This window comes from Heterocephalus glaber, unplaced genomic scaffold, assembly GCF_053883595.1.
Source record: "Heterocephalus glaber isolate CG9 unplaced genomic scaffold, H.glaber_assembly_v1.0 deba00000943, whole genome shotgun sequence".
Classification (NCBI taxonomy): domain Eukaryota; kingdom Metazoa; phylum Chordata; class Mammalia; order Rodentia; family Bathyergidae; genus Heterocephalus; species Heterocephalus glaber.
The window spans coordinates 14,634,666-14,659,792 of NW_028258175.1; the positions used below are offsets into that span (position 1 = coordinate 14,634,666).

The 25,127-nt window shown below is 45.3% G+C and overlaps 1 protein-coding gene across 2 annotated transcripts in view; it reads right to left on the reverse strand.

Moving 5' to 3' along the window:
* Nucleotides 1–25,127, reverse strand: part of Bmerb1 (bMERB domain containing 1) — a 109,451-nt gene that overhangs the window by 4,994 nt on the left and 79,330 nt on the right. The window contains exons 3-4 of one of the 2 annotated variants that reach the window (XM_004855775.3): nucleotides 7,597–7,670; nucleotides 400–514 (exon numbers count right to left, since the gene is read on the reverse strand). In XM_004855775.3, the coding sequence (XP_004855832.1) occupies nucleotides 400–514; nucleotides 7,597–7,670 (189 nt within the window). Of the gene's footprint in view, nucleotides 1–399; nucleotides 515–7,596; nucleotides 7,929–25,127 lie in introns of both variants that reach the window. The other variant, XM_087209201.1, reaches the window with a different exon arrangement.

Genomic DNA, 25,127 nt, shown 5'->3' on the forward strand with positions numbered 1-25,127 from the left:
GAAGGTAAAGAAAAGGACAAAGTGGGTAATTTGAGAGGTCAGGAGAGGGAAGCAAATCAGAGTTTTGGTAGAGACGAGAGGTTTTGAAAAGTTGCCTTATGAGTTGGGAGGATGTAGGGAGCTCTAACATGTGCAGTTCCTCCCTGGTTACCTCCTTGAATGACATCACCTGAGTCACACAGGCCTTTGCAAGACTTTGGGGGCTAACTTGATATTTCTCTTGAATATGAAATCAGTCCTCAGGCCAGAAGGGTGGGATTCTTTTGGGTTCAGTGTCTGGGAAGCAATCCCAGAGACTATCCTTGTCAGATAAGGCTGTGAGTCCCCAGAGCAGGTCATGAGTTAGGGGGTAGGGTTGGATCTGGCAGCCTCATGCTTCGGGACATGCAGCCCTCTCACCTCAACCGCTCCACCTCTGCGTCGTCCACAAGAAAGTCTCTCTTCTGAACCAATTTGTGGATCTTCTGGATTAGCTCATCCTCTCTCTGCTTCTGCAACTTGGTTTTTTCTTTCTCTGGGAAGAAGAAAACATCAGTAAATAAATGGTTGAGTGTAAATATTTGAAGCACATGAATCCCGTGGGTCAGGGTTGGAATCTAGGCTCTACCTTTCACTTTCTGGGTGTCTTAGTACTTTCCTCATCACTGAGACAAAACACTTGACACCTGCAACTTACAGGAGGGGAGGATTATTTTGGCTCACAGTTTCAATGGATTAGTTCCATGGTCAGTCAGCTCCAAGGTAAAAATGGCATGGCAGAGGGGCATGGTGGATGAAAAGCTGCTCCCATTATGGCAACTGGGAAGCAAAGAATAATGGGAGGAGCCAAGGAGAGAGATACACCCTTCCACATCACGGCCCCAGTGAGCCACCTCTTCCAACCAGGCCCCACCTCCAGCTGACTTTGGATGGAGCCCACTGGAAACTGAGCCAAAATAAGCCTCTCCTCCTCTAAGTTGTGGGTGTTGAGTATATTGTCACATGGATGGGAAAGTGACTGATACAAGTCTCCAAGTCATTGGCCAATGCTCCTCACCTGGCTGTGTCGCATACCTTTGCTAGCAACCCCCCACCCCTTGCCTTCATCCAGGTACCACCAACCTGCTTAATGAGCTGACTCTTTCCTTTCACCAGAATCACTCAGCTACTTGTCCATGAGAACTCCAGCTTGTCAACTTCACCTTCTTTTCTGGCATCACATACCCTGGTTCCTCACACCTCCATAGGCTGGCCATGTGACCCTCCCACTTGCTTGTCATCTCTTCCAGTCATCTCCTAAGCTGGGCTGCCATCATTCTCCCAGGACCATGCTGTGGCTTCCTAGCTGGTCTCCCTGGTCCGTGCCTCCCATCACACCTGACACCCTCGCTGTTGTCCAGCCAGTCCTGGCCTGATGCCCTAGCTTCCCACTCTTTTTAGCTGTGCAACTTTGGCCACATTCCTCAACCACTCTGAGCATCCAATCTCTTAACATAGACAATCATAAAGCTATTGCATGTCTCAGGAGAAATAAATCAAGGGAAATACCTAGATCCCTGACTGGTGCATTGTAAGGGCTTATGAAAAGTTAGCTGCTATTATGATACAGAGTTATTTTATTTTATTTTTTGGTGGTGCTGGGGATTAAGTCCAGGGCCTTACCCATGCTAGGAAAGCTGAGCCATCATCTCACTCAGACACTCAGTTTATGTTATCACTGTGCTTTAATGATTTATGCCCTCCAGATTAAATATTTACTGAACCAGGTATAAAAGAAATAAATACTTATTTAATGGAGGAAAAGCAGACCTCATAACAGTGCACAGATGGGTAAGTGGTTAATAAATTGAAGCCATTGTAATTATAGTCATAACATCATGAGCTTTACACTGTCTTTTAACCTGGGTTCCTCAGTTTCTGCACGATTGGCATTGGGGGCTGCTTGTTTGTCTTGGGGCTGTGCTGGGCACAGCAGCATGCCTGGCCTGCAGCCACTGGATGCTTACAGCTCCCCCTCCAAAAGCTGTGACAACTAAAAATGTCTCCAGACAGTGCCAGATACTCCCGAGATCAAAACTGCCCCTTGTTGAGAACCACTAATTTAATCTTTCCCTAAAACCCTATGAAAGGACACGAGTTTTAGATCCAAGGGGAAGGCACCTGCGGCCTTCACAGCCTCAACCTAGCATCCCCAGTTCTCCGGAGGTGGTAGCAGCAGTGGGCGGGGGTGGCATGAGGCATCCCAGCCTGACCTTGAGAAGCCCTCCAAGCTGGAAGTTCCCCTGGTGTTCTCCATTCACAGTTACCAATCTCCATCGAGGTGCTGGTGAATTATTTTTCTGACCCTGGCTTAAGAAATGTGGTTTTCTCAGATGCTCACTTTACTCTGTCCTCTTTACTTAGTAATACTTTTATTATTGATGTGTTGCAAGAAATATTTATTGGCTTTTCTTCCCCTGAACTGGGCTACATCCATCTAGATACCTGGCGCTGGTACAGGGAAGACAAAGACATCCAGCAAGACGGACGGAGGAGCAGAGGGGAGGAGCCTGCCAGAACTTTCAAATCTGAATTCTTGCATGGAAGCGATGGGAAGGAGAAGACTGCAGGGCAATCAGCGGGATTGGCATTAAGTACCTGGGGTCGGTTGCTCACTAACCCTAGACTAGCTTGAGTCACGTCCTTGGTCTATGGCATCTGTTGGGTGGGACACATTCTGGTGTGGGACTGAGTGCCTCCACCTGCAGTTGTGACAGCCCTGACCTCTGCTGTGGAACATCAGTACTGAACCTGTCCATATTTATATTTTGGCATTGTGCTCTTCTTAGATTACTAGGATACATTTTGATTTTTTTCTCGTGCATTAAAATGTTGTTTATTCCACTACATGCCTGTAATCCCGGTTACTTCGAGCAGGATGGGGCTGAGGTAGGAGGACCACAAGTTTTAGGCCAGCTTGGGCAGTTAGCAAGACTCTGTCTCAAATAAAAAATTTTAAAGGGCTAGGGCCAGGGATTTAGCTCAGTGGTTTTGCCGCCTGCTGTGCAAGCGCAAGGACCCGAGTTCGATCCCCGGTACCAAAACAAAACAAACAAAATTTTAAAGGGCTGGGCGTGGTGCTGGTTTGTGGCTGTACTCTGAGAGGCTGAGGCAGGAGGACGGCCAAGTTGGAGCTCAGCCAGGGCAATTTAGCAATTTAGCTAGAACTTGTCTCAAAATAAGAAAAGGCTGGGGAAGTAGCTCAGTGTGAAGGCTCTCGGTTTGGTTCAATCAGTGTGTTCAACCACCTGTTGCCACACATGCTCTGTAGGCTGCCCCTGCCTTGAGTGGAGCCCTCTGGCCTGCAGGTCCCTCGGGAACCCACAGCCGGCCACACACTCAGGTTTCCTGTGCCTCAGTGATCCCCCATGTCCCCTCTGAGCCAACAGTGGGCCCTGAGAGTCCTCCCTCCAGAAAGGTCATAGTGCTGGGCATGGTGGCACATGCCTGTAACCCTAGGACTCAGGAGGCGGAGGCAGAAGGATCGCCACGAGTTTGAGGCCAGCCTGGACCAGAGTGAGACTCTGTCTCAAAAACAAAAACAAAAAACAACCCAGAGAGGTCATAGTGACCCATGCTAGACCCGTCAGTGTCTCCTGGGAAGTGGGAATTGGAACATAGAGGCCCTGAAAATTGCTTATTGCATAGGGAAACCATGGAAGGGAAAGTGAGTGGTCTTCCCTTTTATAGCTTCCCAAAATGGAGGTGAGCAGCAAAGACCATTCCATTGTCTTCTCATTTCTACCTCAGGCCCTTGTGAGCCTGGGCTGAGCTTCAAGCCCGCAGTGGGTATTACCTCACCACCATCAGAGTCATGTCTACTCTGTCTGGAAATACTATTTCCTCTCCAAAGTTCGTGTCTATCCTGTTCGGAAATAGCCTATTTCTGAAGTAATGTGGAAGTTATGTAGCAGATATATTTAATTCAGCTAAAATTAAGTGAGACTCATTAGAGCCAGCCCCAGCCTGATGATGGGTGTCCCTATAAGAAGAGGAGATGACACACAGAGGCACAGGGAGAAGGCCAGGTGAAGACTAGGCCGCCTCCCACCAAGAACTGATGGGCGCCACCAGAAGGTGGGAAGAGGCGAGGGAGGATTCTCCTCTAGAGCCTTCAGAGCCAACACAGCCTGCCAACTCCTCCAGAGCTGCGAGAGAAAGCAGTGGCAATTTGTTATGAGAGCCACAAGAAACAAACACTGGCGGAGGGCTCTAGAAGGCTTCTCTGCCCTCCTAGTAACCGCCCATTTGGTGCACATATGAGCCTGACTGGGTTTCTGGACCTTTCAAGCAAACTATTCCTGGAAGGAGTCTAAAATGAGACAGTGCAACAGGTCTGTTGCTTCTCACACCTGACTCTTCATCCCAGTCAACCAGGAAGCTTGCTTTTATTTACTTACTTACTTAATTTATTTATATTCTGGTACCTGGGATCAAACTCAGGACCTTGTGCTTGCGAGGCAGACTCGGTGCCACTGAGCTACATCCCTAGCCCCGGCCCTATTTATTTTTATTTTCTTGAGATGAGGTCTCACTCTGTTGCCCAGGCTGGTCTCAAATCCAGGGCTTACGTGGATCTCCTACCTCACTCTTTTCAGTAGCTGGCATTATAGGCATGCACAACCACACCAGACTTTAGGAAAGCTTTTAAACCTTACCAGTGGCAAAGTTCTTCACTTGACCAATTGAATCAGAATTCCTAGTGGGTGGTGTCTGGATTTTAATGTTTTCCCCCATTCATTTATTGTTTTATATGTGACATTTAACTTTTGGGGGTAACTCTACTAAGATATAACTCACACCATGCAATTCACCTGTTCCTAGTGTAAACTCAGACTTGTGCAACCACTGCCACCATCCATTTTAGAACCTTGTGTGTGTGTGTGTGTGTGTGTGTGTGTGTGTGTGTGGTGGTACCAGGGATCAAATCCAAGGTCTCACACATGCTAGGCAAGAACTCTACAACTAAGCCAAGCTCTCCATTTTATTTTATTTTATTTTTTTTTGGTACCGGGGATCGAACTCAGGTCCTTGCGCTTGCGCGCTCTCCATTTTAGAACATTCTAATCATCTCCCGAAGAAACCCTGTCCCCCGGAGTCATCACCTCCTTCCACTTAGAACAGTGTGCTCATTCATCTATTCCCAGAGCCTGTAGAGTGCCTGGCACCTGTATGTCCCTAAAGCACTAGCACCTGCTCCTGCTCCGCGGCATACACTGTCTGTACAGCCGGCCGCTTTAAGCGCCTACACACTGGGTTCACATCATGGGATGTCACAGCAACCACATGAGAATCGCGTTACTGGTCACATTTTACAAATAAGGAATATAAGACATGATTTGGACCCCCAAATCCCCCAAGGGCTCACATGTTAAAGACTGGGTCCCCGGGACAGCAGTGTTCAGAGGCGGGGCCTTGGGGAAGTGACTGATCAGCTTAAAGGGCTGTTGTGAGGTGGTGGGAGCTCCAGGAGGTGGGCTTAGTTGGAGGAAGTAGGTCACTGGGATGTGCCCTTGAAGGGTATATTTTTGTCTCTGGCTCCTCCTTCTCTCATTCTCCATTTCCCAGCTGCTCTGCCCCACCAAATGCTCCCTGCCATGGCATTCTGCCTCAGCACAGGCCCAGAAACAATGGAACCTGACCGTGGACTAGAACCTCTGAAGGCATTGGCCAAAATAAATCTCTCCTCCTCTTAACTTGTTTATATATTGCAGGCCTTTTGTCACAACGACAGGAAGCTGGCTAACACAGACTCAGAGAAATTAGGTTTCTCAGTGAGGGTCACTTACCCAGTAAGCCTGAATTCAACCCACATCTCTGGACCCTAAAGCAGTGGTTCTTAGATGGGGACAATTTCCCCCTCTTTTGGCAATATTTAGAGATGTTTTTGGTTGTCACAACTGGGCAGGGGGATGTGCTTCTGGAAGATAGTGGGTAGAAGCCAGGGATACCACTCAGTATCCTAACAGGCACATTACAGAGCCACTCCCGCCCCCACCAAAAATTATCAACCCCCAAATGACATCCCAAATGCCAATAGTGTCGAGGTTGAGGAGCCCTGATCGTTATGCAGCCCCTGTTGGCCAGTGATAGCTGCCATTTATGGGCACCTCTGTGTGCCAAACCCTGTCTCTGTCTACTGACTTGCAAGCTCTGTGAATAGCAAATCCTTCTCAGTTCACCACTGCATGCCAAGCATCTGGCTTGGGCTTTGCTGCAGGGCAGCCTCTGGGGACACACTGAACTAACAGAATGACACCGACATTCATGTCAGGGTCAGTGGTGGGTGCTTCTCAGGCCTGTTCCACTTTTTTCGAAGGCCAAGTTCTTGACATGTATCTGTGTTTATTCATTCATTAATCCCTCCTTAGCACCTACCAGGGCCTCATGTATGCCTTCAAGAAGAATGAAGATATACGTGTCAACAGACAATTATCTGCTAAGTGTTTTGATAAGGGAAGGACACACAGAAGCCACCTACCCGGACTGTATGGTCAAAGAAGGGTTCTCTGGGGGAGGAGGCCTGTTACACTATATATCTAGATGTTCCCCTAAAGCCGCATGGGGTCACAGGTGGAATCTTTGAATGGTGACTGGATGATGGGGCATTGAAGATGACTTGTGTTAGGAGGAGGGGCCTGGCCAGAGGAAGTGGGTCAATGCAGATCTGACTTGGAAGATTACAGCTCCCTTCTTGGCTCCTTTCTTGGTCCCCTGCTCCCATCCCACGTGGTGAGCCGCCCTTCACCGTGCCCTTCTGCCATGTATCCAGCCAACTATGGATTGAAGCCTCCACAAACTGTGAACCAAAATAAACCTCTCCTCTGTTTTTGTACTGGGGATCAAACTCGGGACCTTCTGCTTGCAAGGCAGGTGGCGGCACCACTGAGCTAAATCCCCGGCCCTAAAGCTCTCTTCCTTTAAGTTGTGGGTGACAGGTATTGTATTTCAGCAATGAGAAAATGACTAAGACAAAGTCAAATAACTAGCAAATGTAGGGATGGGGAGGGGTGACTCAGTGGTTGAGTCTTTCCATAGTGTACATGAGCCCTTGCTTAACATGCATAAGCCCTGGGTTTGAGTTCCAGCATTACAAATAATAATAATGAATAGCAACTGTAGGTTTTACTCCTAAGTTAAAGCTTATAACCACTGTACTTTACCTAGCCTCAAACTAGATAATAATTGCTAATATTTACTGGACTCTTTGGCCAAATATCAAGCCAAGCACTTGGCTGGCAATTTATTTATCATTTATATTTATTTATATTTACATTTATCACAATGATATCTAGATCCAAGGAGTTAGGTACTATTACTATCACTACCCCATGTTTCTGAGGACGAGAGATTGAGTCTCAGGGAGGTGAAATGAATTGCCCAAGGTCAAAAAGGACTTAAACACAAGTCTGGCAGAATTAAACCACATGTATTTGAATCATGTGGCCAGGGAGCACTACACTGCAAGAATGAGGCCATGCTAGGAGATATGAGCTTTGTCTTCTGACCCCAGGGATACAGACAGGGGAGGCTGGGGTCCCTGAGCTGCTAAGGCCAGGTGAAGCTCCGCACGGTTACCTGGGATGGCGACCAAGTTCTGCAGCTCCTGCTTCAAGTCCATGATGTCCTTGCAGAGCTGGATGTCGTCCATCCTGGGGAAACAGAATGTCATGCAACAGTAGATCTGGACAAAGAAGGTTTGCGGGAGTGGATCAGCCCTCGTAAAGACCGCACAGGCTGAGATGGTTGATTTGGGTATCATCTGGACTGCACTGAGGGATGCCTAGATGGCTGGTGAAGCATGTTTCTGGAAATGTCTCGGAGGGTGTTTCCAGAGCAGCCTGGCCTGCAAGGCAGTGGGGCGAGTAGAGAAGATCCTCTTTGCATGTGGGTGGGTGCCAACCAGTGGGCTGAGGGCCAGGTGGAAAATGACAAGGAAGAAAGAAGGGGCAATAAGGACCAGGGATTTAGCTCAGTGATTCCACCGCCTGCTTTACAAACACAAGGTCCCAAGTTCAATCCCCAGTACCCAAAAAAAGAAAGAAGGGGCTATGTGTGCTCTCCTCACCTCTGTGTTGTCTGTCTCCCTGTCTTCTCCCCAACCCTACCTTCTCTGGGAGCAAGACATCCTTCTCCTCCTGCCCTCTGGCCTTAGAAGTTTGGACTCTGCACCCTTTGGAATGGTTCCCCGGGGCTGCATCATCAGCCTCCCTGATTCTGAGGCTTCTGGACTGGAAGCAAGCCACACTACCAACTTCTCCAGTTCTCCAGCTTGCAGATGGCCTGTCATGGGACTCTGACCCTGTGACCTAATTCCCTAACACACACCCTGCCTTATAGCCTACTGCTTTTGTCTCTGTGGAGAACTCTGAGTAATACACATACTCACTGTATACTTTATGCTCATAAGGAGAATCCAAAAACTGCCCCATTATCCCACTACTCAGAAATGATCGATTGCTGTTAAAGAAACCTTCATAGAGTTTTTCTAGACTTCATGTGTCTGGTGTATCCTGGCTCATGTTGCCTGTTTTGTTTCAGGTTTTTTTTTTAAATCAGTTTATGTGAAAAACATTTAAGCATTGAGGAAATTCAAAACACAAAGTCTTCCTTTAGAAAGGACCATTGTTAACAGTTTGATGTGCAGTCCTCCAAATTTTAAAAAATGCTTATGCTATCATATATAACATCATTATTACTATATAGAATATATATTTTGCAATTGAATTTTTAATGTAATAATTTGGATCATTCAGTCAAAACATGCAAACCTACTCATTTGGGGTGGGGGGGACCGGGTTTCGAACTTGGGTCCTTGGGCTTGCAGGGCAGGCCGCGGAACCACTGAGCTAAATCCCCAGCCCCATCCTACTCATTTTTAATGGATACATAGTTTTACATTTATTGGCAGATATAATTTGTTTAACCATTCATGTGTGCACAGACAACTGAGTTTTTGGTTGATACAATTCTATGATAAATTCCTAGAAATGCAACCTCTGGATCAAGTGACCCGAACACTTACGTTTCAGTAGGAATTTCCAATTGCCCTCCAGGGGAATTACATATTATATTCCCACCAAGAGTACAGTGGGAAGGCGCTCGCTCCTGTAATCTCAGTAACCGGGCTACACATACAGTTTTGCATTATGCATTATAGGGGGGTGTGTGTGTGTGTGTTATAGAAACAATATTTATAACGGCTGCCTGGAACTTCACCAACTAGATTTATAAGGTTGTGTTCATTAAGTCCTTATTTTAACTACCTAGGTGGGCTTTTCAGGTCCCTTGTCCTATTTTGGGTACAATAGATACATGTTAATTCACTTAAGCATTTTTCTTTATGTTGGCTTGTTTTGGGGGAGATAAGTTCAGACTCTCAGAAGTGGGATGACTGAGGTCAAAGGCCTATGACCTTTGAGACATATTCTCAAATCACTTTTCCATGGAGTGTACGCCCCTCTGCATGTCTTTATCGAGCATTTGCTATGCTGACCACTGTCCTAGGCTCCAGGGATGCATCAGCGACCAGGACGTCATGAAGCTGCCACTTTCAAAGCCAACACAGAAGATGAATGCACGTCCAATACATTCATCCCTCAGTCTGCGAGGGAATTGGTTCCAAGGCCCCTGTGATACCTACCAGTCTGAGGATGCTGGAGTCCCTTATATAAAAGGCTTAGTGTTTGGGTATGACCTACCCACATCCTCCCCTATACGTTAAGTCACCTTTGGCTCACTTAACAATACCTAATACAATGTAAATGTTACATAAATAGCCACTAACTGCTCTCATTTAGGAAACACTGACAAGAAGTACAAGTCTGTACATGTTCAGCACAGACACGTTTTTTTCCTGAACATTTGCAATCTGGCTCAACCCATGGCTGTGGAACCCTCGGGTGTGGAAGACTGGTTGTGCTCCAGGAGCTACGAAGAAGACTGAAGCGGGGGATCCCACAACATCTTCCCCAAGAGCCTGACCCCTGCCCTTTGCTGATCTGGAAATACCCACATCCACCCGAATCTCAGCATCCCAGCTTTTGGAACAAGAGGCAGGGATGCTTGTTTCTGCCTGTATCTCTTGTTGCCAGAGGCATGTGGAGCACTTTTCATGCCCTACCCTGGAATGTCCCTAGCAGGTGTGAGCTGCCTCGAATGAGTCTGAGCTTGCCAGAAGGACACGGACTGCTCTCGCTGGCTTTTAGCAGTCATTCAACTGGAGGACCTCCAGAATCCTTTTCCACAACTATGGCAGAGATCTAGCTGTGTCAGTAGTTCGTGGTGAGGGCAGCTTTGGTCCCTGAGGACATCTGGCATGTCTGGAGGCATACAGGGGCACCTCTGTTTGTGAACTTAATTCATCCCACGATTCTGGTTGTGAACTGAATTGGTTGCAAACTAAATCAGATTTTCCCATAAGGTTCAATGTAAATAAGGATAATCCATTCTGAATCATATGTATTTTTAACCACAAAAATATGAAACAAAGTATAGTACAGTAGAGGGAAAACACTGACCTTTCTTGAGGTGATTTCTGGCCTGGAGGACAGGAAGGTGAGTGGGGAGGAGGTTACTGTCTGAAGGGAGTCAGCCCCTTTCATAAAGACATCAGGGAGATCTCTTTCAGGGGTTTCCTCTCTTCTTTGTCTCTTAGCTGCAGAGTTAATTTTTTTTTTTGGTACTGGGGATCGAGCTCAGGTCCTTGTGCTTGCAAAACAGCCGGCAGAACCACTGAGCTAAATCCCCAGCCCAGCAGCATCAATTTTGATGAAAAAAAACTGTCTAATGTCACTTGTTTTTTTCCTGTGCTACACAACCCTCTGGAAATGAGAGACTACATTATCATTCATCAGATTCAACACTCTGTTTGTTACAGTTATGTTGGGGTGGTGCTTCTCAAAGAAATCCTGGCACTCATTCCATTTTGTATAATCACATCACTGCTAACTCCTCCTTGCCTTCCTCTTCCTCAGTGGAATGCTTCTCAACAAGAGTCTTCTGCTGCTCACTCTGAAGTTCAACAAGTTCTTCCATCAACAGCTCCTCCTTTTGGTTCTCAACAAGCTCCTCCATGTCTGCACCATCAGAGACCCATACTCTTGCCCATGCACACAATCTCCTCCACTACCTGTGCCTCAGATGCTTCACAGTCACCTCAGTGACACATTCTGGCCACATCTCCTTCCAGGCTAAGTTTAAGGTCTGGTACATGACATTTTCCTAGGCTTTGTCAATGAGGTTGATGCAGTGGAGGACATTGAAATGTTTCTTCCAGAACTCTGTTTCAGAGTCAAGGATGTTTCTTCAGTGACAGTAAAACACTGGTGAAGAGCACCTGTGTGTTCAGCTTGTTGAAGTTGCAGGTCACTTGCTGATCCATTGGCTGCAGAAGAGATGTCATGTTGTGGGGAGGAACTTGACCTTTATAAAGTTATACTCAGCATCCATATCACCCACCAAGGCTGAGAAGTGTGCTGCGGAATTGTCCATCAGAAGAAGGTACCTTTTAGGCAGTTGGTTGTCAGAAAGATATTTTTTAATAGTGGATGTGAACACCTCATGCAGCCATTCCATAAACAATTGCCTTGGGACCCAAGCTTTCCCATTGGCCTCCACATGACAGTCTGGCCTTGCTCACATTCTGTTCCTTGAATTTATGAGGGGTCTGGGAATGGTACAACAGTAGTGGTGCTTCAGATTGGCAGTTGCGTTCACACACAGCAAAAGGGTCAGTCTGTCCTTGATGGGCTTGTGCTCCGGCAGGGTCTTTTCCTCCTCCGTGACATAGGTTCTGTTCATCATCCTCTCCCAGAAGAGCCCTGTTTCATCATAGTTGAACACTTGTTGAGTGACATATCTTTCTGCTTTCATGAATTCTGTGAATTCTTTTTTTTTGTGGTACCAGGGATCGAACTCAGGACCTTGCGCTTGTGAGGCAGGCGGCAGCACCACTAAGCTAAATCCCCAGCCCTCTGTGAATTCTTTCTTGTAGGGTTCTGCAGCGGCCTTGTCCGAACTGGAAGCCTCACCAGGTCTTATCACACTGTGGATGCCACTTCTCCTGTGGAATTTACCAAACCACCCTCTACTGGCTTTAAATTCATTGTTTGTTTCACTTGTAGAGGGGTTTCTTGTAATAAATCATTGTGCAATTTTCTGGCTTTTTCACAGATCATAGCTTCACTAACACTATCACCTGCCAGCTGTTTCTCATTCACACTAACAAACGTTTTTTTCACCTCTTCCAGCACTTGTGTCTTCTGCTTGATTAGCATCGTGACTCCATTTGCCATATCAGCTCCTATGATGCATCTTTATTCTTAAAAATAAAGATTCTAAAAAATAAAGACTTCGGTATCTAATACTCTGAGACCAGATCAGTCACATGAATACCACACTCATGCTTTTCTACAATTTCCTTCTTCAATTCAGTGGTTATTTTCTTCAAAACCTTCTCACCATTTTTACCCTGCACTTTCTTGTTACCTTCATTACTGCTCTGCACATTCTTGTCACCTTCATTACCACTCTGTGCTTTCTTTTTACCACCATGCTTACTCTGTACTTTCTTTGAAGCCGTGCTGGATGGACTAATACTGTGTAGTACTGTATGAGCTAAAAAGCTTCACAGCAAGCGCGCATACGTCTGTCTGCGCCTGTGATCGCAACTAGAGGAAGCCACGCCCACACGTCAGAGGAAGATGGCTACAGTCATGTCTGTCACTGGCGCGGAGTTCGTGAACGAAGGCAAATTTTTGCTGAACACTTCTGTTCGTGAACCGAATTGTTTGCAAACAGAAGCTTTCGTGAACTGAGGTACTACTGTACTGGGTATTTGGTTATTTCAGCTGGGTGTGTGGGAGGGGGTGCGGGGTGCTACTGTTCTCTCATGGGTGGAGACCACAGATAAGGTTAAACACCCTACAGTGCATTGCCCCTCACCCCCCACAACAGAGAATGACTTGGTCCAAAATGTAAATCACGGTGAAGGTGAGAAATTTTGGGTTACTACCCAGAACTGACAGAGATACCTAACTGGTAATTTTTGAAAGGTGATAGAGAAGATGGAAAGAGAAAAGAGAGAGTAGTGATTAGGAACCAGAGTCTGGGACGAATAGGATCACACTTTAATGATCTAAATCTCAGTTTTCTCATCTTTACAACAAAATTGACAATAGTACTATTCCTTAAGAATAAATATGCTTTACGGTTATTTTTTTTCTGGTACCAGGAATTGAACTCAGGACCTTGCACTTGCTAAGCAGGTGTGGTGCTACTGAGCTGTGTACATCCCTGGCCCAAGAATAAGTATGCTTTGTCGAATGCTGGGCACAGTGCCTGCTATGTACATGGGAAAACGTTCACTATGTGGTATCTATTTTTATTATTAACTATGAGAAAGAAGCAGAGATAAAAAGAGAAAGAGGAAGTGATGCTGCATAAGCCATGCATCTGGGAAATGGAGCTAACATGTAAAAAAACAAATTTTTTTAAAGAACTTTATTGATTGCATTCTTTTCTGTGTTTTAAAAAGACATTTTTATATGACGATAGAATGAAATCTCCAATCACTGTAGACACTTTGGAAAATATGAAAAACGAGTACAAAAAAAAAGGAAACTAAAATTACATATAACCCTGACCTGTGTGTATCAGAGACCATGTCTTCTCTGACAGTCTTGGCATATTTCATGCTAGTCTGTTTCCCATACGTATCCCGGCTATAGCAGCCTTTTCCAGGGCCCTCCACCTCATCCTTCATCCATCTCAGGACTGCACTCCACAGCCAATAAGTTGTACCCTACATAGCCAAACCCACAGCACACTGACAAGTATGTTGGGATCTGCTGGGATCTCACGGGAGTCACCTCAGGACTCTCAAGATCTGTATGAGATGGCACTGTTTTCCACCTCTCTCTCTCTCTCTCTCTTTCCCTCTCCCTCTCCCCCTCCCTCTCCCTCTCCCCCTCCCTCTCCCCTTCTCCCTCTTCTCACCTCCAACCAAAGGAGGATGGTTGATCGGATCCCAAACAATTCAGTTCTGATCTTCAACTTACAAACCTCAGTTGGATCCCACCACCAGCTGTCCATCAGAGTGAGGAGTCCATTCAATTAGTTAAAAACTAGCTCTTCTGGAAGGTGGAGAGATGGTCTCTTATTAAGGAAAAAAGAGCTAATATTTATCAAGCATTGCTATGTGTCTGGCATGGAGACCTCAGCACTTTCCATGTGTACACCCATTTGAATCTTCACAGCAGTCCTGTGAGTGAGGTGTTGTTTTATCTCCATTTTATAGGTGAGCCAACAGAAGCCAAGCAACATGCCCAAAGTTCCATACTGGTAAGTGGCAGTGGAGATTCAGTCTTGGCCCATACTCTTGCCAATTTCACCTTGACATCTCTTCCCTCCAGGGCTACAAGAGTTAGGGCAGATGTGCTTGGCTATTGACCTCTCTGATTTTCCCCTCCCCTTTGTCCCAGAGCCCTGGTTTGTTCAGGAGGCAAAGTGTCCAGACCCTGATAGAAGCCAATCACATCAACCCCATTTGCTTTTGGCAAACATCCCATTTTCCAGGCCCCCTTGCAGCTAGAGGCAGCCATGGAACCTGATTTGGGCCAATGAGATGTAAGACAAAGTGCTTGGGGCTTCTGGGAGAGATGATGAGAGCCTTGGGTACTGCCCCTTACAGTCCTAATCCTGCTGCCACCATGATGGTGGGGATGGCAAAGGACAGTGAGGAAAGAGCTAGAGCCCTGATGACATCCTGGAGACCTACCCTGGGCCTCAGACCACCTGCATCTGGACTTCTTAAATAAATTCAGTGGGTCCTGTGTGCTCACAAGTTCTGCCTCTGAGAATTCAACCAACCATTATGGATGGGAAATATTTGGGGGAGAAATTATATCTATACTGAAAATATGACATTTTTTCTTGTCATTATTTCCTAAACAATACAGTATGATAACTATTTACATTGTGTTAGGTATTGCAGTGAGATGATTTAAAGTATACAGATTGATGTGGGTAGGTTTTATGCAAATACTATGTCATTTTCTATAAGAGGCTTAGGCAGCCACAGGTGTTGGTGTCTCGGAACTGGCTCCATTGGATATTGAGGGCTGACAATAGTAAATGTCCAAATGACTTAAGAGTGACCAATTGTCTTGGTTTGACTGGGGCTATCCCATCTTCAGTACTGTAAGCCCCATGTCCTGGGAAACCCCATAGTCCCAGGTAAACTGGAACACTTGGTCACCTGGAATTAAGATAGAATTAATTGAATGCTCTGTTATTTGTAGCTGATGACATTTTCATCAATGTATGTGTGTGGACAGGTGCATTCATAGTAAGAGTAGGGTCAAAACATACCTGTATATTCCCTGCTCACTGCAAGCATTTACATCATGATAATTTTCCAATGCTATTAAATAATATTGTTCAAAAAAACATTTAAATAGTTCATGCCGAGTGCTTTAGAAGCTTGGCTAGACTTTTGAATAAGCCACATTAGTCTAAATCTTTGCATGGTTATTGCTGAACCCTGGAAATCAAACTCCACTGTTGCCCTCTGGCTGCAGGAGGTAGGGGAGAGAATGCAGGGAGACAAGCAAAGTAATCTGTGTCACTCTTCATTTTGGCCTTTCATGCTGGGGCAATGGTGGAAAATTGGTCATTTTAGCAGCTTTGGGCAAGAAGAGGTGATCAGGCCCTGTCAGAATAATAGAGCTGCTGCTTTACAAAATTTCTTTGAAAATGACGTGGTCCAGAGGTGCTGGCAGTTAGAGCTAGCAGCAGCCTAATGGAAATCCAACAGAGACCATGATGTGGAGGCAGAAGCTGATTACTGGAGGAAGCAGTTGACTTTTAAAAATAGTATTTATTTGGCTCCTTTTTTGGGAAGGCTGTGGACTCCTTGGCAGGGTGAGAACAGGAAGTAACACCTGCCCTTGCATCTGGAACACAGATCAGGGATTCAGAGCTCACATCAAGTCTAAGCCTTACCACAGACTTCCTTTGTGACCATGGGCAAGTCATTCTTTGTTTCCTCGTGCATAAAATGAGGATTTTCATTGGCCCTTAGAGCCTCATTCTACACAGAGATGACATAAACTGCTTTCCATTCTGCCAGATTTAAGGCCAGTTCTTAGTTCTGTCATTTACTAGCTGTAAGTTCCTTCACCACTGCTGGCCTCAGTGTTCTCAAGTAGAGAAGGAATAATATCTTCATCTTGAGGCTGTGTGAGAATAAACAGACAGCCCACGGATTGGCATGCAGAGAGCAGGTGCATAAGAGAGGCTATGTCTGTCCACCCCTCTGCCCTGGGTGGGAGGGAGTGGCTAGGCTGAGTCACCCCTGTTTTATCCTGGCCTGTGTTCCTACGTCAAAGGATGTGTATCACTTTCTGTGCTGAATCAGATGGTGCCGAGTAGATGAACGTGTTTACTTGTTCAGCTTTCTCTGGATGCACGGGGTTAAATGCTACCCCCAGGGAGCCCCTGGGCTCAGCCATTTCTCAGCATCATGCTGGACACCAAGGGACCAGAGAGCTGTCCGCCAATGGTCACATGCAGGAGATGGTCAGCACTGGGATGCATGCTTGAAGGCCACACTGCCTGTTCTTTCTCAGTGGTTCATTTAATGATCTATGTGTCAATCTCCATCCATGTCACCCTGGACTCTCCCTTGCTTGTAACCTGACCCTCATTCCTAGAGATGACACTCCATTCCCAAGAGAATACTCTCTGTACAGCACTGCTTTCTCTCCTTCAAGAGAATTCTAGACTGTCTTAGTTCTTAGTCCCCCACCCTCTATCCCCACACTGGGGATAAAACCCAGGGCCTTGGACATGCTAGGCAAGCACTCTACCAGTAAGCTACACCCCCTGCTTTTTCTATTTTATAGAATTATAGAATTAAATCTTTAGAAAACCAATTAAGATCTTTAAATTTTAATTTTGTCCATTGACAAATGAAACAGTTGTGTCTACTCCTTCCTGGGCTGAGTGGCTTTCACACTGCAATGGCAGAAGCAGGTTACTGTGACAGAACGTATGGCCCGCAAAGCCTGAGAACTCACTAGGGGAGAATGCTGGTGGCAGTGATCTTCAGAAAGGACCATGTCAGGAGCAAGACAAGGGTGTCCACTTACACTCCTGCTCAGTATAGTACTTGAAACTTCAACCAGAGCAATCAGGGAAGAGAAAGAGATAAAAGGGATATATATGGAAAAAGTCAAACTATCTTCATTTGCAGATGGCATGATTCTTTACATAGAAGACCCCAAAAACTCCAACAAAAGACTCTTAGAACTAATTTAAAAATTCAGCAAAGTAGCGGGATATAAAATAAATACAAAAACCTATAACGTTCCGGTACACCAACAATGAGCAATGAGAAAGAAATGAGCTAAACAATAGCTCCAGAAAAATTAAATACTTAGGAATTAACCTAACCAAGAAAGTGACAGATGTCTATAACAAAAAAAACTATAGTATTATGAAAAAAGAGACCAAAGAGGACATTAGAAAAATAGGAAGACTGTCCCTGTTTCCAGATAGATGAACCAATATTGTCAAAATGACCGTATTACCAAAACTGATAGATAAATTTAATGCAGTGCCAATCAAAATACCAACAGCATTCTTTTCAGAACTAGGAAAAACACTCTTAAAATTTATTTGGAGGGCTGAGGATTTAGCTCAGTGGTTCTGGTGCCTGCCTCGCAAGTGCAAGTTTCCAAGTTCCTTCCCAGGTACTAAAAAAAAAAAAATTATTTGGAAATAAATTCCAAAGAAGAAACTCAGAGTAGCAAAAGCAATCCTGGACAACAAGAGCAAAGCAGGAGGCATCACATTCTTGGATTTCAAGTTATATTATAAAGCTATAGGGCTAAAAACCACATGGTATTGGCACAAACACAGACATGCAGATCAATGGAACAGAATAGAGAGTACAAAAACTATCTCAGGCACATTCAGGTATCTCATCTTTGACAAAAAGGCCAAAAACATGCTGGAGAAAAGATAAGCTCTTTAAAAAATGGTGCTGATAAAGCTGGCTACACCCATACAAAAGAAGGATGCTAGACCCATATCTCTCATTGTGTACTAAAATAAAATCAAAATTGATCAAAGACTTAGATATTAAGGTAGAAACTCAATCTGCTGAAAGATAAAATAGATAAAATCCTTGAAGACATAGGCATAGGCAAGGACTTTCTGAACAGAACCCCAATTGCAGAAGAAAGAATACCAAGAATCAACAAATGGGATCATATCAAATTAAAACATTTTCTGCACAGTAAAGGAAACAATCAGCAGGGTGAAGAGACAAAGACCCAATCAGAAACAGGCAATTGAAATGAAGAGACACTTCTCAGAAGAAGAAGAAAAATGGCCAATAAAATTTTTAAATGTTCAGCATTGGGCCAGGGTTTTAGGTCAGTGGCTCCACCGCCTGCCTTGCAAGCACAAGGTCCTGAGTTCGATCCCTGGTACCAAAATAAAATGTTCAGCATCTTTGGCCATTAAAGACATGCAAATCATAACAACACTGAAATTCTATCTTACTCCAGAAAGGATGGCTGTCATCAAGAACTCAAGTGTTGGAGAGGTTGTGGGGGGAAAGGAGCACTTCTGCATTGTTGGTGGGAATGTCAACTAATAGAACCACTGTGGAAATCAGTGTGGAGATTCCTCAAAAAACTAAAAAACCCCAAAACCAAAAACCCCACTAAAACTAGAAATCCCATTCAACCCAACTATACACCTTTTTGTTATCTCCCCAAAAGAACTAAAGACTAAATCATATTACAGTGATAAATCATAAATGTGTTTATTAGCTTAATCTTAGAAATAGCCTATATGTCTGTTAGCAGATGAATTGATAAAGAAAATGTGGTATATATACACAGTATAGTAGTATTCAACCATAAGGGAGCATAAATCTGAGTCATTTGTAGGAAAATGGACATATCTTGAGACCATAATTCTAGGTGAAATAAATCAGACACAGAGGTTAAATATCAAACAGTTTCTCTTATATGAGAAACCCAAAGCATAAAGAACAAAATGAAAGATAGATGATAAGAAAAGCGAGGTAGACCTTATGCAGATGGGGAGGGGATGAATGCATAGACAGGGGAGGGGAAGTAAAAAAGATGAAGATGTAATATGTATTGCACCAACTCCTCCTGATGAATGTGTTCATTATGTGATTTAAAAATGTAATAAAAAAGAACCATGGAAAATACTAAGATACTTGCCAAGTGAACTTAACTTTAACTTAACTTTACATGAGTGAAGAAACCCTTGCCTAGATGGGGAATACTCTTCACAGATGCACTGACCCTTCCAGAAAACAGATTCTGAGAGCCTTCTGTGTGCGAGGCTTCTAGACTCGACTTTCACTTCAAGGAGACACCAAGAACCAGGCCAGGCTCAGTCAGCCAGGCTCTCACCCATCCTGCTGTGCTGCCCGAGGGACCAGGGACCGACTCCTCTCTGGGGAACTGGGCTGAGCCCATGCAGGTGAGGTGGGGCCACGATTTCTGGCAGGTGCCCGAGATCCAATGTCACAGTTTCTGTGATAATATTTGTCCCTCCACATGTCTTTTGCTCCACTAAGCTTTGTGATTTCATTTCTTATTTTCCAACCTCGCTCCCAGACCCTTACCAAGATATTGCCTAGGCTGAGACACTTAAATCTTTCCCTTGGGTGGCAAAGCAAGCCATGCAAAGAGACCCCAGCTGGGGAATCCCTACCCCAGCCTGAAGGCCCTTGGCTGAGCTGGCCCAGCAACAATCAAAGGTGGAATGAAGTCTAAGCTCCAAAATGTGGGGGATGTAGAGAGAGAAGGGAAGGGTTACCAATACAAATATCCAGTAATCAGGAACTGGTTACCCTTGTCGGTTTGCACCTATACAAGGGAGAATTCAAGTCACTAAAAAGCTATTACTAGGGCCGGGGATTTAGCTCAGTGGTTCCGCCACCTGCCTTGCAAGCACAAAGACCGGAATTCCATCCCAGGCACCCAAAAACAAACAAACAAAAAGCTATTACTAGCCAGGCCACAAGGGGTCCCTAGAGAAAATATAGCTGGATTACAATGGATAAAGGGGATAGTCACCAGATTTAGCAAATGAAAAGACAGAGCTCACAGTTATATTTGTATTTCAGATACACAACAAGTTTTAGTATAAGTCTGTCTCAAATATTGGGAATGACCTTTTAGTAAAAAGGTCATTCAGGCCGGGTGTGGTGACTAATGCCTGTAATCCTAGAACTCAGGAGACTGAGGCAAGAGGATCACTGTGAGTTTGAGTCCAGCTGAGCTACATTCAAGACCAGCCTGAACTACATAGCGAGAGCTTGTTTAAAAAAAAAAAGTTCATCATCTGAGATTCAGATTAATTCCATTTTCACTGGATGTCTTGAGTTTTATCTAATAATCCTTTAAGAAGAGTTCTACAGTTTAAATGTCCCCTCCAAAACTCACTTTGAAATTTAATTGTAATTAAAATTTAATTTAATTGTAACAGTGCTCAGAGGCAAGACCTTTAAGAGGTGTTTGCATCATGAGGGCTGCGCCTGCAGAGTGAATTAAGGCAGTGATCCTGAGCGCGGCCTCCAATGAGAGCACAAGTCCATGCTGGTGTTTGCGCTATGTCGTACATACTCCCTGCCCTCCCTGTGGCAGGACAGAGCCCTGAGGACCTCAGCAGCTGGCCATCCATGCTTGCTCTGGGACTTCCCAGCCTCCAGAACGGTGAGAGATGAGTGCCTCTCTCGCTCTCTCTCAGTAGTGGGAGGTTGAAGTTGAACCCAAGGCCTTTACACTGAGCTACATCCCCAGCCCCTCCCTCTCTCCCTCTCCCCCATCTCTTCCTCTTTTCCTTCCTTCTTTCTTTGTACCCAGGATCGAACTCAGGACCTTGCACCTGCAAGGCAGGCTGCAGCACCACTGAGCTAAATCCCCAGCGGGGCCCCCATCTCTTTTTTTAAAAGCGTGGTTTCTCTAAGTCACTCAGGCGCCATGCCTGTCTCAGCCTTCCAGAGTTCTGGAATTACAGGTGTGTGCCACCACACCTGGCTGAGAGAGGAATATCTTTACTTAAATTTCCCAGTCTGTGGTATCCTGATGTAGCGGTGGGAAGTGCACAAAGACAAGGAGGGCAATTAGGCTTTCAACATCAGCCCATTTTCTAAGCAGTCTGTTTGCCCAGGGGGCCTGTGCTCTGTTGGAGGAGGAAGGAACCTTTGGAAGGCTGAGTAGTTAGGACAATAGTGGGATCCCCGCACCTCATTTCTTCCTGTTCCTGAAGAGCACTCTGTGGATAGATTTCCTTTTACATGAGTTAGAGAGAGAGAGTAGTGAAAGGCTTCAAGGGCACTAACAGCGTCCAGTGGACTGAAGGGGGTTGAAAGCCAAGGAGGCCTTGAAAGGTACACCAACACCCTGAGACATTTAAGCCTTTCAGTCTGCCGCCTCTACTCAAGGGTTGATTTACACATTTATTTCTGGTATTGGTGACTGAACCCGGGGCTTTTGCACTGAGCCCAGCTCTTAAAGTTTTTATTGAGACAAGGTCTCATCAAGCTGCTAAGCTGCCCGGTACTCTGGAAGGCCAAGACAGGAGGATTGAAAATTCGAGCCCAACCTGGGTAATTTAGAGATGTAGTGAGACTCTGTCTTAAAATAAAAAACAGCTGGGAATGTAGCTCATTGCAAAGGCCCTGGGTTCAATATTCAGTACTGGAAAAAGAGGGGGGAGGGTTATCGATATGAGAGAATAGGTCATATAAAAATAGGAAATATCTAATTTTGCAAAGTACATATATACAGAAAGAATCCGCTCAAAATGTTACAATGATTATTTTGAAGGAGCATTCATTTCCTTTATTTGCTTCTCAGTATTTTTGATTTTCATTTTTACAATGAATGTATTATTTGATCTCTTCTTCCCTGCTGGGGATTAAACCTAGGGCCTCGTGCATTCTAAGCACATGCTCTGACACTGAGCTACCCCAGCTCTTATCTGGATAATTTTCAAAGTTTGTGGAGTTTGGGAGTTTTTTGGTCTTGTTTTTTAATTGTTTGGGCCACTTCTTTTCTTGGAGACTAACATGGCCAGGCTTGGGTCACTGTAGCCTCAGCCTGGAGCCCGAGAGCCCAGGGTCTGGCACAGCAGCCCATTTGCATGCCAGTGTGACCCCAGACGCACACCTCCAAGCCTTTCCCCAGATCCTTCCCCAAGTCAGAACACCCTTTATCTCAAACTGAGCCCTGTGCAGCCTTGAAGACAGCCCAGCATCTCCTTCTGAGCATTCCCAGCACTCCAGCCTGCAGGGTTCTCTTCCTTCGCCCGGCCACAGCCCCTCCATCCCCTTTGCCACTCTGCTGATAGCCACTGTGGCACTCGTGATTCTCCCAAATAGACTGTGCCCCCTTTGAAGGGCTTTGCCTTCTTCTCTACACTTCCAGCCTGGCATGTCGCAGTAAATCTGTATGGAGGCAGGCAGGCTGGCCAGGAGGCCTGGAGAAGTACACAGTCCTGGAATTCACGAAGCAAGGCCAGGAGACTGCAAGTGCAGGTGGAAAATTTTCAAATCCCATGACAGAGACTCCACTCGGGCAATAGCGTCTATCAAAGCCGGTGAGTCACCCGTGGAGAAATCCAGTTAAATACCCATAATTCAAGTGATACTGCTTGCCATTCTGTTGTCAATACTGTTTCTATTCTGGGCAAATTTGGGCCTCTTGTGCTTTCCATTCACTATCAACCTGCCGAAACTTCCTGCTGGGGCTGTCTCCTCTCCCAAATCTTCATCCCTCCTCTCCTGCTCCCCTCCTCTCCTGCTGACACCAGCAAAAGCTAACATTCAGTTGACAATTTCCTGCCAATCTAGATCTGGTCCCAGCATTATCTCCTGGAGTCCTCACAGGGCAGCTGTTCTTCTCTACTTTATAGGGGTCTCAGAGAGGTTAAGTAAATCACCCAAGGTCACACAGCTGGCAAGACTGAACAGAATCTGACTCCAGAGCCACAACAGTTGCCACCACAACAGCATGCCTGCACGTGCCACCCAGATATACCAAGCTGTCCCTCTCCGCCCCAGTACCTCCTAACTCTGCCCTATGCTAGCAGTCAGCAGCCTTTTAAAACACTCTCACCCAGGGGCAGTTCCAAGGGGTGGGACTCCTTGGTGGGGGTAACCATTCTATATTTCCATTAGTCCTCAAAACTGCCTCAGTGTATTTCAAATGTTTTTGAAATAGGTAGTAGATACTTCTCCCAATTTTGTGTAAAGTATAATTTTAAAACTTGGTAGAAAACCATGCTATTTTTATTTGTTTTTGGTACTGTGGATCGAGCTTGGGTCCTTGCGCTCGTGCAGCAGGTGGTGAAACCACTGAGCTAAATCCCCAGCCCTCATGCTATTTTTATTGATACGAGCACACAAATCTGTTAAAACTGTGGGTCCGTTAGTACAAATACAACTTTAAGATAAATCCCTTATCCTTCCATGTGACCAGAGTGCTAAACCCAAGCCTCTTTTATAGAAATTCTCGAGCTGTGACTTGTTTCAACTAGCATCTAAGGAATGAAGGAAAATAATCTCAGCGATACACTCTGCAGGCCCTGGGGAGGCGCCTCTCCCTTTTCCCCACCTGCTTCTGCTTAGCCCATGGAGGGGGCCATGCTGACCAGTCTCAGCTGAGCCGTGCTCCTGCCAAAGCACACACCCTTCTCTGAAGCCCTCAGCTGGTCCCGATCACCACCCTCATTTCCTGTCCACTGCAACAGCAGACACAGATATGTTTTTGATGAGAATGAATGTTTAAGCCAACTCCACGCTTATGCAGAACTAGTAAAGTCATGGCTTTTGTTTGGAAGTAGGATCCTGGGGCTTGTAGATCTACAGAGGAACAACAAGCACCCACTCCTGGATGCTCCAAAGCAAGGCTATATAAGGCAGTCACGTGCACAGGGGCATGTGCCCAACTGCTGGGAGTCAGGGAGGGAGGTGTTTGCCCTGGTTTGTATCCTTTGTCAATTACTGTTGTGTAAATATTCCCCACTATTGCAGATTTCCAGCTACAGTGGACCCTTGACTTAACTTGATCGGTTCCCGAGGGCTGGTTGTAATTAAGTCAATACAGCTGAGATCTGGATGTTTACCTGGGTACACACTATAGATAACAAGAGGCAGATGAATCTTCATTAACCTAACTAACCCAAGTTGCTTGTATGTCAGGCCGGTTGTTCTTTGAGGGTCTACTGTACTTAGAGTTTAACCACTAGCTCACGAGATTCCTGAAAACTTAACATCACTATCTGGAGTCAACAAGTGAGCAAATTTGGGGTTGCATTTTCAATATGCTTTAAATATTTGTTCAACAATTATTTAGAACAGAAGCCGAACACCGTGATGTGGGGGGTATTGCTAATAGCAGTGACGATGATGATTTCAGCTACTGCTTGTTCTTTTTTTCATTAAGTTTATTGGTACATTTTAGGTATAAAATACAGTTACATTGATCGTTGGGATCTTGTACTTTAGATGATCTTATTTTTTCCCCATTTCCCTGCCCTCCCTTCACCCCGCTTGTTCTGAATTTGTAGACAGTACTTTATCCAGATCACCTCAGTAATCCTATAACAACCCTTCAAGGCAGGTACTGCGTGCTCATCTGTCTTACAGGTGAAGAGCCTGCAGCTCAGAGGGGTTAAGTGGCTCAAGCACAATGATACAGTTAAAGGTGGAAGCAGGATGCTAACCTGAATAGTCTGACTCCAATGCCCGCAAGAAGGCAGTGAGCAATCTGTTGTTCCAAGCAATTCAGCTCTGATACCAATTCAACATAACCCTTCTCAAAAAAACAAAAATCTGCAGATGGTAGGACTCACTTTACTTAGAAGGCTATTTAGGGACCATCTATTGTTATTCACACGTGGTCTTCACAGGAAGGCGGAGGGTGTCTCCCCGCTCTTATGGACAAAAATTGGAATTTTCCATTACTCATCATCCAAACCTTAACTTTGGGGAGATGGTTTGTGGTGTCAGTTGTTATTAGAAAAATTAAACAGGGGAGCAGCTCCCT